The 11,843-nt window shown below is 51.9% G+C and overlaps 1 protein-coding gene and 1 pseudogene across 1 annotated transcript in view; both read right to left on the bottom strand.

The window, feature by feature from the left end:
- Positions 1-5,349: 5,349 nt before the first annotated feature.
- NLRP5 (NLR family pyrin domain containing 5) overlaps positions 5,350-11,843 on the bottom strand; it is a 30,527-nt gene continuing 24,033 nt past the window's right edge. The window contains exons 11-14 of the mRNA XM_036013534.1: positions 11,474-11,644; positions 10,199-10,369; positions 8,305-8,475; positions 5,350-6,141 (exon numbers count right to left, since the gene is read on the bottom strand). Of these exons, the coding sequence (XP_035869427.1) occupies positions 5,958-6,141; positions 8,305-8,475; positions 10,199-10,369; positions 11,474-11,644 (697 nt within the window). The 3' untranslated portion in view covers positions 5,350-5,957. The remainder of the gene's footprint in view (positions 6,142-8,304; positions 8,476-10,198; positions 10,370-11,473; positions 11,645-11,843) is intronic.
- Positions 10,790-10,895, bottom strand: LOC114511752 (annotated as a pseudogene).

Raw genomic sequence — 11,843 nt, 5'->3', positions numbered from 1 at the left:
TCCCATGGGTTCGTTCTTTTTCTTGCCTAAGCCCTCTCTCCCCAGCCGGGCCTGGAGCACAGGAGTGTGGGAACGGAACTGGGCTGGCACAAGGCCCCCTCAGAGAACTGGGGTCCCTGTGTAGAGGCCTGGGCGGAGGCGGAGGGGTGCGGAGGCCAATAAAGGGCACTATCCGATTGTCTTTGCTGCGCCTGCTTTTTGGAGGGAGAGGAGGGCCGAGCCTGTGGAGGAACACCGCCCAGGGGCCAGGACCATGGAGCACAGTGGCGGTGGCTGGGCAGCTGCCCAGTGGATCCATGCCCACCTGGGCTGTTGTCCCTGAAGGTGATGCGACCTGGGTGCCTGCTGTGGGCTCTGGGTCACAGAGGGATGGCCACTACGTGTCCAGCCTTGTGAGGAGCTGCAGGCGGCTGCTTTTCAAAGGAATCCCTCAGTCTCAGTTAACATACGTCCTGTTCCCTTGGGGGGGGGGTGGCATTCCTACACAAGGCGGTGAGGAGCCTGTGCTGGCCTCCGCCAGCCCCAAGGCCCCTCCCTCCACCCCCTGCTGGGAGTGGGAGGGCTTGGCCTAGGGATGCACCTGGGCCCCCTCCTCACATCCCACTGGCGTGCAGGGCAGTCAGGGGGTGGGGGGTGGATGGAGGGTGAGGTTGGGTCATGTCTCATTGCAGAGGAGGCTGGAGGTGTCCCTGGCTGGGCTGCTGCTTCCCTGGGACGAAGCCACACTGTGGGCCGAGGATGAGGGACGGGTGGGCAGTCGCCCGTCTGCCTGGGCAGGGTCCAGCTGCAGGAGCCAGCCGTGGGGCGGGGTGGCCATTGTTTCGCCAGGGTGGGGCCCCTGGTGTCAGTTCCAGTTTCCTGGACCCCACAGCCGGGGGCCTGGGGACCTGTGTCTCTGGGATCTCGGGAGATGGCCGTGGGTGGTCCCACTGAGGAGAGATCCCTGCCAGGGGCCTTTCTCAGAGGGGTTGGTTGATGGGTCATGGTCGTGCGGAGGAGGCCGGAGAGGGCCCCATGCTCCTGTAACCTCTGCAGACAAGGAGAGAGATAGGTCACTAGCTGAGGAGGGGCTGCAGGAAGAAGCGAGATTTCTGGTTTGAGCCCCAAATCAGCCAGATGGGCTTCTGTCACCCTTGAGCAGATCATGACACCCCCCCCAACAAGGGGACCTTAGATATGCAGAGGTTGGGGGTGGTCCCCGGGTTGGCAGGCTGGGGCTCCTTGGAGGATGTATTAGCCCACCGGCATGACTTTTAGGTCAGAAAGGCATGTTTTCAATCCCATCACCCTGCTTGGGGTTGGCAGACTCAGTCGGGGCAATTCTGACCTCTCAGGTCACATGTTAAGGGAGGGACAGGGTGGAACTCGGCCCAAAGAGAGCACAGGGGCTCCAGGGCTGTGACAGCACCGCCTGGTGTCCCCAGGGCCCATTGGCGGCCTGTGGGCCTTGGGTGCTTCTGGAGGCAGGAGGGAGGAGGAGCGTTGTGGGCACCAGGGTGGCCAGTGGTGCCCAGTCACTCCCACAGAAGCCGGCAGTGGGGTTTGCTGCAGCAGCTCAGGGTGGAGCTGGGAGGCGGACACAGGGAGAGTCCACTCTCATGCTGCCTTGTCCTCGGCTTCCTGCCCAGCAAGGGGTGGCAAGAACGGTCCAGGGCCAATTTCCATGGCCCCGGGGCAAGTGAACTAGCCTCTCTGGCCCTCGGGGCCTCCTCTGAGCAAAGAAGAGCTCGCCTGTCCCTGCAACTGTTTCAAAGGCTCCCCTGGGGGTGTCTGTTTCAAGGGCTCCCCTGAGGGTGTCTGTCGGGGGCCTGGTGCTCAATCCCCAACGGAGTGTTTTTAAAGCCTGGAGTGAGCCCACCTGAACACACCGGTGGCCCATTTTGGTCTGAGGGCCTGTGGTTTCCAGTGCTGCAGCGTGGATGCCAGGGGGCCACGTGCTCAGCACAAACAAGCAAGCAAACAGAGGGGTGACGTGCAGTGACAGATGTGGGGCTGATGAGGCATCGGGAACCCCTTCACCAAGTGCACCCGTGTTGAATCAACGAGGAGCACAGGCTGAACATCCTACCATTTTCCCTGCCCTCCACCCTTCGACAGAGCTGAAAACATACAGTGAGAGTCAGGGTTTTGGGAGCCTGCATCCGAAACCTTGGCCTCCTTCTCAGGGTCTTGAGCCGGGATTTTAAAAGTCCGATGTTACTTTAAAAATCTGGATTTTCCTGATTTCTCTCAGAAAAAATCAGGTCTGGACAGCCATGGTCGTGCGGAGGAGGCCGGAGAGGGCTCCTCGTTCCCGTAACCTCGGCAGACAAGGGTCACCAGCCAAGGAGGGGCCACAGGAGGAAGTGAGATTTCCGGTTTGAGCCCCAAACCTGCCCCCTGAGACTCTGCCACCCAGGGCTTCGTATTGAACAGAGACAGCTGGCGGGAGGGGTGTGTTTGTCTGTCTGTCCTTCAGAGTCAGACACACCCCCAAGCCCAGAGGCAGGGCTGCCAGTTGTGAGGCAGGAGACAGCATAGGAAGAACTCTGAGGCTGCAGTACTGTCACTGGCCAGCATTGAGCACCCTGGTTGCCAGGAAATGCCTTTTACCAGTTAGGTAGAATAAATAGTAAACCAAGGCAGGAAGGAGGAAGGAGACAAATCTCACATGCTAACTCAGCAGTCCTGAGCCTGTTCTGATAATATTGCCAGGTGTTCTGACATCACAAGAAACACTATGTTAGCAAGAAAGAAGGGAAGTCCTTGAAATTCTATGTAGCATTTCCATTATCTGGGAAAGTAAGCCTTGAAACAGTGCTTTTATCCCAAGACCTGGAATGTGGGAGAGGGTCCCTGGTGCCCCAAAAAGGAGCCCATAAAACAACTTTGGTTAATTGCCGGTCTCTGGTCACTGTCTATTTTACAAGGGGGTCCCTGATGCTTACAGAAAGAGCCCATAATAACTTTGGAAAGTGCCCCAATTTTAATTAACTGCCTCCTGTCACATATTTGTTTTACAACAAGGTGAACAAATGGGGCCTGGAGCAAGATAAGGATTCGGGATAACAGACCGCCACACATACCTAAGTTTGGGTAGTCACATCCCCCCAGGAAAGCTGGCACCACCTTCACTCGTTAATCAATATATAACTTTTTCCCTCCTATCCCACCAACTACATAAATCCTCAGAACAAAGGTCTCTCTCTCTCTCTTCTCTCAGGCTCTTGGCTCTCAGGCCACAGGGCCTCTGGCCACCTGGCCTCAAGCTGCCCAGGGACTTGCCACCCTGGTCTCCACCCTCTCTTGCTTTTTTTCACCCTGCTTTGCCCTGAAACTTTCCCTTTCACCTCCCTATTCTACCCAGTCCTGTTCTCTTCCATGGGAACAGGCCACTGATAAACTGATTACATACTAGTAGATTTGCTGATATGTAATTCTTTACATGCGTCAGCAAGAAGAACCAGGTCTCCCCTGTCAACAGTTGTTCTTGGTCACGGGGACCCCGACGCAGGGGTCTGTATGGCTGGCAGACTCAGGCTACTTGGGGATTCTCTTCCAGCTGGGGGAGTTGGTTCTGGAGGCCAAGTGTTTCAAGTCTGGGATGCACACTCTACATTGCAACCAGGGAAGGCAGATATAAACTACATGCAAATACCACGTCATTTTACAGAAGGGACTGGAGCATCCGCGGATTTGGGTATCCATGGGGGCTCCGGGGAAGGGGTCCTGCAGCCAATCTGCCACAGATGCTGAGGAACAACTACATACATTTCTGGGTGGGTGTGTATTTGTGTGTCTGTTATAATCCACTCATCTTTTCCCTTCCACTTACCTCCCAAAGAGGCAAAACATTTTTTAAATTTTTATTTATTTTCAGAGAGAGGGGAAGGAGAAAAAAACATGATGTGTGAGAGAAACTTCAATGGGTGGCCCCTTGCATGCCTCCAACCAGGGACCTGATGGGCAACCTGGGAGTGTGTCCTGACTGGGAATCAAACTGGGGACCTTTTGGTCCATAGGCTGGTGCTCAATCCACTGAACCACACCAGCCAGGGCTGAGGGAGTTGGACAGAGCAGTTTTGCTGCTTTGAGGAGCCTACAGGAATCTCTTCATTCCTGTCTTGCCACCAGCAGCTGCGGCAGCTGCACAAAGGCGGGGCGGGGGGGGGGGGGGGGGGGTGGATGCGGGGCGGTGCATTATGTTCTGACAGGTAAGGCCTCTCCCCCGGAGGGCTGCTGGGCTCCCAGCACTGCAGGAAGTGACTGTCCTTGCCTGCACTCCCCACCCCGCCCCAGGGAGGGGGAGGGGACATGCCGGTAAGGGTTTGACAGGGCTGATATCTGACTCAGCGAGGGGAGATACAATTTTTTTCTTTAAATGAAACTCTTTTTTTTCCAAGCAAATATTTCTTTATTTTATTTTATTTAACTTTATTTATTTTTAGAGAGGGAAGGGAGGGAGAAAGAGAGAGAAACATCAATGTGTGGTTGCTGGGGGCCGTGGCCTGCAACCCAGGTGTGTGGCCTGACTGGGAATCGAACCTGCGACACTTTGGTTCGCAGCCCACACTCAATCCACTGAGCTACACCAGCCAGGACCTTTTTGGGGTGGGGGTGGGGTGGGGGCCGTCAGGAGGAGATACAATTTAATGTGCACCTAATGCATGCCCGGCGCTTCATGGACATCTTGCCTGAACTTTACACTGACCCTGGACAGAGGAGAAGCTGCCTTAGAGAGGAGACCCACAGACACTGGGGTCAGCCCCCGGGTTCTGCCATGCCATCAACGTCGCTGGATTTTGTTTCAGCAAAGTCACTTGCCTGAGATCTGTGGAGGGGTGGCCGTCACCACGGGATAAAAATACTGCCCAGAACCCCATCTAGCTCAGCAGCTCCCTCCCTCTGGATCCCCTGCTCTTGGACCTCAGCGGCCCCTCCCTATCCTTGGCCCCTTGTGCTGCTGTGGATGCGTCCAGAGCAATGTACCCACAGCCTCTGTGTGTCGACTGAGCTGAGGCATGCAGGCAGAACCGCTCCCTGCAACCCTGGGAGGTGAGGCTTCTTGTTCTGGAGCTTCCTGGGGGTGGGGGGAAGCTTGGGGGGGAGGGGGTCTCTAGAAAAAGGCTGGTGTCTCCTGCCACCATCTGAATTCTTGAGAACAGCACAGCATATGTGAATTAGTGAAAATATTTATTACAAGATAGCAGGATTTGCTGTTACCCATGGGTTTGCCTCTTCTGGAATGTCGGAGTTGGACTCATGTGGTGTGGGGCCTTTCACGTGGGTTTCCTTCCCTCAGTCACATGCATCTGTGGTTCCTTCAGGTCTTTTCGTGGTTTTGTAGCTCATTTCTGTCTGTCTTTTAACATCCTCACATGAGGATTTTTATGACTGATTTTAGAGAAAGAGGAAAGGAGGGTAGAGGGAGAGAAAGGGGGGAAGAGAGGGAGGGGAGAGGGAGAGAGAGAGAGATAGATCTGTTGCCTCCCGCAGACAATCCTTTGGGCGGGGGATTGAACCTGCCACCTAGGTGTGTGCCCTAACCAGGGATCAAACCTGGCACCTTTTGGTGACCAGGGCAACAAATTAACCAGCAGAGCCACCGGGCCAGGACTTGCCACATCCTTCTTAGACATTCAGATGGGTACTCGTTAAAGGTTTATTTTTACCACCACCAGAGTCGTGTTGTCAAAATTCCTACGTCCTGCCACCTCTGCTCTTGAGCAAGTAGGACGCTTCACACCTCTGCAAATGCTCAGTGTTTATTGGACCTCATCTGAGAGGTAGGACGGACATTTTGCAGCGACTTGGGTCCTGCGACTTGCAGCCTACATCTGAGGCCACCATATGAACCAAGGTACAAAGGACACACAGGGTCACCGCCAGTGGGGGGCTTTGTGACAATCGGATATCTGTTCCCGCTTCTGAGGAGGAGCGCCCCCTTCAGGGCACAGCGTACTGGGAGCAGACGGCCTTCAGGTCGAGGTTCCTGCGCCACCCAGAGTAGGTGGGCGGGGTTTCCTGGCTTCGGTTTTCCACCAGTACCGGTCGTCCTCGTCGAAAGAATACCAGTCATCGCCAATCACCATGTGGGGCTTCAGTGCCTGGACCTTCTCCAGCAGTTTTCTTGTCGGATCAGGATATTGCCACTTCCACAGCCTGGCAGGGAATGGGCGGGGGGTAGCGGGGCACACAAAAAGGGCTCATGACTCCAGGAATGTGCTTCCTACTCTTCTCCCTCCCTCCAGATTCCTGGGAGCCTCCCATCAAGGATCTGAACCCTCTTGTCTGTGGAGGACGTTGGTATGCTCCCCAGAGAACAGAAGCCAAGTCTCTGTCTTTTGCAGGAATCAGCCCCTGGCCGCACACCTACGGGGCAGGCCTGGCCGAGTCACCGAGTCACCGTGTCTTTCTCGGGAACCAACGTTGTGCCAGGTCCTGCTACAGGGTTTGGAGGCACAGCGACGAACACGGTGATGCCCCTGCCCTCACACAGCTTGTAATTCAGAAGAGGATGGGGAAACAGGTAATCACATAGATACCTGGGGGCGGGGGGAGGGAGAGGAGGGTACAGGCCCCCAAAATGGCAATTAGGAAACTCCAGGGGTGACTTCTGTTTCTCTGGGGAGCCTGTTCATCAAGAGCTGATTTTGCCTACGGCTGGGCTGCTTCCTCCATCCTGATATGGATGCTCTCTTCTCCTCCAACCCGAATCTGCCGCCTCTCCAGCTGAAGTGCTTGCTGTGAGCTCTCGCTCTCTCTCTCTCCCTCTCCCTCTCACCACATAGAGACCCCAAGTCTATTGAGCTGTGTTCTCGAACCCACCACTCACCTCCTGTCTTCCTTTCCCTCCTGCCTCCCACTCAGATCCCGCACTACAACCACTCTTTTGCGGGCTGCTCTTGACATTCGTCAGCTGAAACCTGACTCCAGGATAGATCAGTGAGCGGGGCCACAGCGGAGAGGACAGCTGCTCAGCTGGGCAAGTTTGCTCTTGCTATAAATACGTCACAGCCAGCCTCAGAGGATTGTCCACTGTAGTCACGTCTCAGCAAACCGTTTGGGGGCACGAAGCACATGCACGTTGTTGTGTGACCATCACCACTGTCTATCCACATAACTCTTTTCTTCGTCCCCGGCTAAAACTATGTGCCTATGCCCTGGCTGCTGTGGCTCAGTGGACTGAGGGCCGGCTTGTGAACCAAAAGGTCACTGGTTCGATTCCCAGTCAGGGCACATGCCTGGGTTGCAGGCCAGGTCTCCAGTTGAGGGCGAGCTAGAGGCAACTGATTGATGTATCTCTCACACATCTATGTTTCCATCTCTATCTCCCTTCATCCCCCTCTCTAAAAATAAGTACAATTAAAAAATATACCACTATGTGCCCAGTAAACGACACAGTCCTCCTCTTCTTAGTTGTCCCAGGGCACCCCCACCCCACCCCATTCTACTTTCTGTCTATGGATTGGACCAGTCTAGGTACCTCACACTAAGTAGAATTATGCAGTATGCAGTATTTTTGTCTTTTTGTGTCTGGCTTATTTCACTCAGTATAATGTCTCTAGGGTTCATCCACATCATAGCAGGTGTCAGAATCTCCTTCCTTGTAGAGCTGAATACTAAATATTCCACTTTGTCAATGGACCACATTTTGTTTATCCGTTCACCTGACAATGGACACAGGGTTGCTTCCACCTCACGGCTATTGTGAATAAGGCTGCTGTGGAACACAGGTGTGCAAGTCTCTCTGAGGTCCTGCTTTCCATACTTTTTTAAAAAAAGATTTTATTTATTTATTTTTAGAGAGGGAAAGAGAGGGAGGGAGAGAGGGAGAGAAACATCTTTCAATGTGTGGTTGCCTCTCGAGTGCCCCGCACTGGGGACCTGGTGCGCAACCCAGGCATGTGCCCTGAGTGAGAATCAAACCGATGACCTTTTGGTTCGCAGGCCGGCACTCAATCCACTGAGCCACACCAGCCAGGGCCATACTTTTAATTACATACCCAGATGTGGAATTGTTGGCTCAGATAGCAATTCTATTTTTAGTTTTTTGGGGGGATAGAAACATTTCATTTGTATGTTGTCTTTCCACTCTTCCCAAACCCACCCCAGAGTAACCTTCGTGGTATCAATGCCTTGCCGCTATCTCCCGTCATCCCTGGGTCCCCAGCACCCAGCCCAGTGCCCGGAATGCAGCGGATATTTGGTTGGATAAAGATCCGCCAACTTCGCCACGATCTTACTTTCTCTGATAACCCCCTTCTTTGCCAACTAGCATGTAAGAGAAGGTTTGTGTCTGAGAAGACAACTGCCAGGACTCACCCAATAACTTGTAGATTAGACATGGGGTGTTCAAAGGCTGAGCACAGCTTCTTTATTCCCTCAGGAGTAAAATTATTCCGCATGAGGTTCAGGCTGCTGAGGTGCTGGTTGGAGACGAGAGCCGAGGCCAGGACCCCACAGCAGTCAGACGTCAATCCACATGCCTCCAACCTGCAGAGAGGGGGCCCCAAAACATCCCCAAAGATCAACAATCGATCCTTCTTCCTTCAACCCAATTGACTTCCATCCTCATGGTTAAAAAAAAAAAAAAAAAAAAAAAAGAACAAGGGCACCCTAGCTGGGTGGCTCAGTTGGTTGGAGCATCATCCCGTACACCAAAAGGTTGTGGGTTCTATTCCCAGTCAGGACACGTGCCTGGGTTGTGGGTTCAGTCCCCAGTTGGGGCACCTAGGGGAGGCAACCAGTTGGTGTTTCTCTCTCTCTCCCTTCCTCTCTCCCCCCAAAATCAACACACACACACATCCTTGGGTAAGGCTAAACAAGAAAAAGGGGAACCGTGGGCTCCATTCCTAGAGTTTTGGACTCAGCAGTTCTGGGCAGGGACCAAAAAAAAAAAGTGCATTTCTAAGGAGTTTCCAGACACCACTTCTGGTTCTCATGCCGAGAGCTGCTGATGACTCATAGTTGTGCAAAGAAAGGAAGGTAAAGGGTGAGAGTGTCTATAACTAGGACACAAAACAGGGAACACAGAGAAAGACTTGCCGAGAAAGTGCAGGACCTTTCACCTAAAACTGGAGAGTGGAGAGGAAGTGTGCTCAGTGGGCAGGGGGCAGGAAGGAGTGGTGTGCTTAGGAAATGTGGTGTCCCATGTCCTCGTGGAAGGAGGGAGTGGACACCTATGTCCACAGGGTGTCTGGAGTGGATCGGAGACAGCGGTGTGAGGGGAGGCTGGGCATTTTGGGGTCCCATGAAGGGTTTAGGATTTTACCCTCAGCATGGAGACGCCAAAGAGCATTGTTAGGTGTGATAACAGTATTGTAACAGGGTTCTTATACAGGGTCTGGCACAAATAACACCCCCTTTTTAAATTACAAAATCGTAAGCATGTCATTCTGTAACATAACAATATCACACTCAAGCACACCATATGACCTTTTAGGTGAAATGTTCAAATTAAAAGTATAAATTATTACACCCATGTTATTATCATACCAGCTGCACTCAAGCAAGCCTCACTTCTGCCAGACCTTGTGTATTTTAGACATGTATGTTGGGGTACTTGGGGGTGGAACGTTAAAACCCATAGCTTGATATAACTAGTTCACCACCAGGTAGGTAGGTAGTTTAAACTAGCCAGTGGGTCTAGAAGGTGTAGATGTCCTGATCCCAAATACACCAAATCCACAGTGAATTCTGAATTGGGAATCCTGCCTCATCATGTTCTCAAGGTTCATCTAAGCTATAGCCTGTGTTAGTTAGCACTCCATTCCTTTTTTATGGCCACGTAATATTCCACCAAGTGTACCAGAACCATTTTTTCCACAAGCCTCCTGGGCGACTCTGAGGCTAACACTTGGTTTGAGAACTGCCAGTGTCCCCACTGCTTTTCTGGCCCTTCTCTCCCTTTAAACTGTGTATTCTGCAATGCCAAAACCTATGCACCTTGGTCCTGCCACCAGTTGGCACCCTGCTGAGTACCCAACTCTTCTGATAAACATGTATGGAGGGCTTGTGACTTCCAGACAATGTTCCCAAGCCCCTGCCATCCCCCTCCTTCCACAGGTCACAGCCCAGCCCCACTCTGCCCAGGCCAAGGGGGTCCTGAGTTCCTGGAATCGTGGGACTCCGATCCTGGTCTCCATTCCAGCAACCTCGTGCTCGGGTTCCCCTCCCTCTGTGCTCAGCCCTCCAGGAGACGACCCTGGGGGCCTACCCGAGTCTCTTCAGACCTGTTGTCCTTTGCTTCAGTCCCTCACACAGGGCTGCCACACCCACATCACCCAGGGCGTTGGCGGCGAGGTCCAGGCTCCTCAGGTGCTTGCTCCGGGTGATCACGGTGCACAGGCTTTTGCAGCAGGCGGCCGTGAGGCAGCATTTCATCAGCCTGCAAAAGGACGCATGTGTGTGTGTGTGTGCGTGGAGACAGAGCAAGAGACAGATATATACAGAGACAGAGAGAGATATAGAGAGACAGAGAGGCAGATATATATGGAGAGATAGAGATAGAGACAGAGATATAGAGAGATAGATTTATATATATATATATAGAGAGAGACATATGTATAGAGAGACAAAGATACAGGGAAATATAGAGATTTATATATGTGTGTGTATATATATATAAATTTACATATATAGAGAGATAGAGACAGATATGTATAGAGAGACAAAGATAGAGGGAAATATAGAGATAGATTTATATGTGTGTGTGTGTGTGTATATATATAAATATATGAGAGGGAGGTAGAGGTATATATATATAGAGAGAGAGAAACAAATATATAGAGAGATTTAAATACATATATAGAGGCAGATATAAATATATATACACACACACACATATATATATATATTAAACTGATAAGAACAGATACTATACTTGATTTTTAGCCAAAAGGCCAAGAAGCGATTGAAAGATAGCTATATATGAGAGATAGATAGATAGATATGTATAGAGAGATAGACAGAAATATATAGACAGATTTGTATATATGTAAATGGGGAGAGAGACAGAGAGAGACAGAGACAGAGAAAGATATGTATAGAGAGATAGTGGTAGAAAGACAAAGGTATATATATGTCTACATATATATATATACATATATATATGGAGAGAGTGATAGAAGTATGTGTGTGTGTATATATATATATAGAGAGAGAGAGAGACAGAGAGAGAGACAGAGACCAAGAAAGGGAGAGGGAGAGACATGCAGAGAGGTAAAAGGAGCAATGCACAGGTTTCGGAGATTCACAGCAACTTCCAGCTCCATGGATCCCATTCAGAATAATTTCTGTCCTTCCCACAGTCACTGTCCTGTCCAACACTTCAACTTACCCACAGTGTCCACTGGAGACCATGAGGCTCTGAGGACGCTGGAGCTTCCATTTAGGTTCCAGGTCCACTACTCCTGGCTCCTGACAATCTAGGAACCTCAGCCCCCACGCTGGTAGAGGCGACCCCCCCACCCCACAACCAGGGGAGACTCACTCCAGGTCTTGGAGGTGACAGGATGTTTCCACCAGGACCTCACACAGAAGATTGATGCCATCATCTCCCAAAGGGTTCACGCTGAGGCTCAGGTGCGTCAGGTGACGGTTGCTCGTTAGGGTGAGGGCAAGGAAGCTGCAGCCCAGGATGTCCAGGTTGCATTCTCTGAGCCTGCAGGGCACAGGCAAGGGAGAGAGGGTGGACACACACCTGACTCAGTGTCCCCTTGGGGAAGCCACTTTAAAAAAAAAGAAATCCTTGAACAACAATTAAAATAAAATTAAAAACAAACGAAAAAGAAATCCTTACTCAAGGATATGTTTACTGACTTGAGAGAGAGAGGAAGGCAGAGGGGGAGAGGGAGAGAGAC

Source organism: Phyllostomus discolor, chromosome 12, assembly GCF_004126475.2.
Source record: "Phyllostomus discolor isolate MPI-MPIP mPhyDis1 chromosome 12, mPhyDis1.pri.v3, whole genome shotgun sequence".
Classification (NCBI taxonomy): Eukaryota; Metazoa; Chordata; class Mammalia; order Chiroptera; family Phyllostomidae; genus Phyllostomus; species Phyllostomus discolor.
This window is presented reverse-complemented; position numbering and strand designations above follow the sequence as displayed.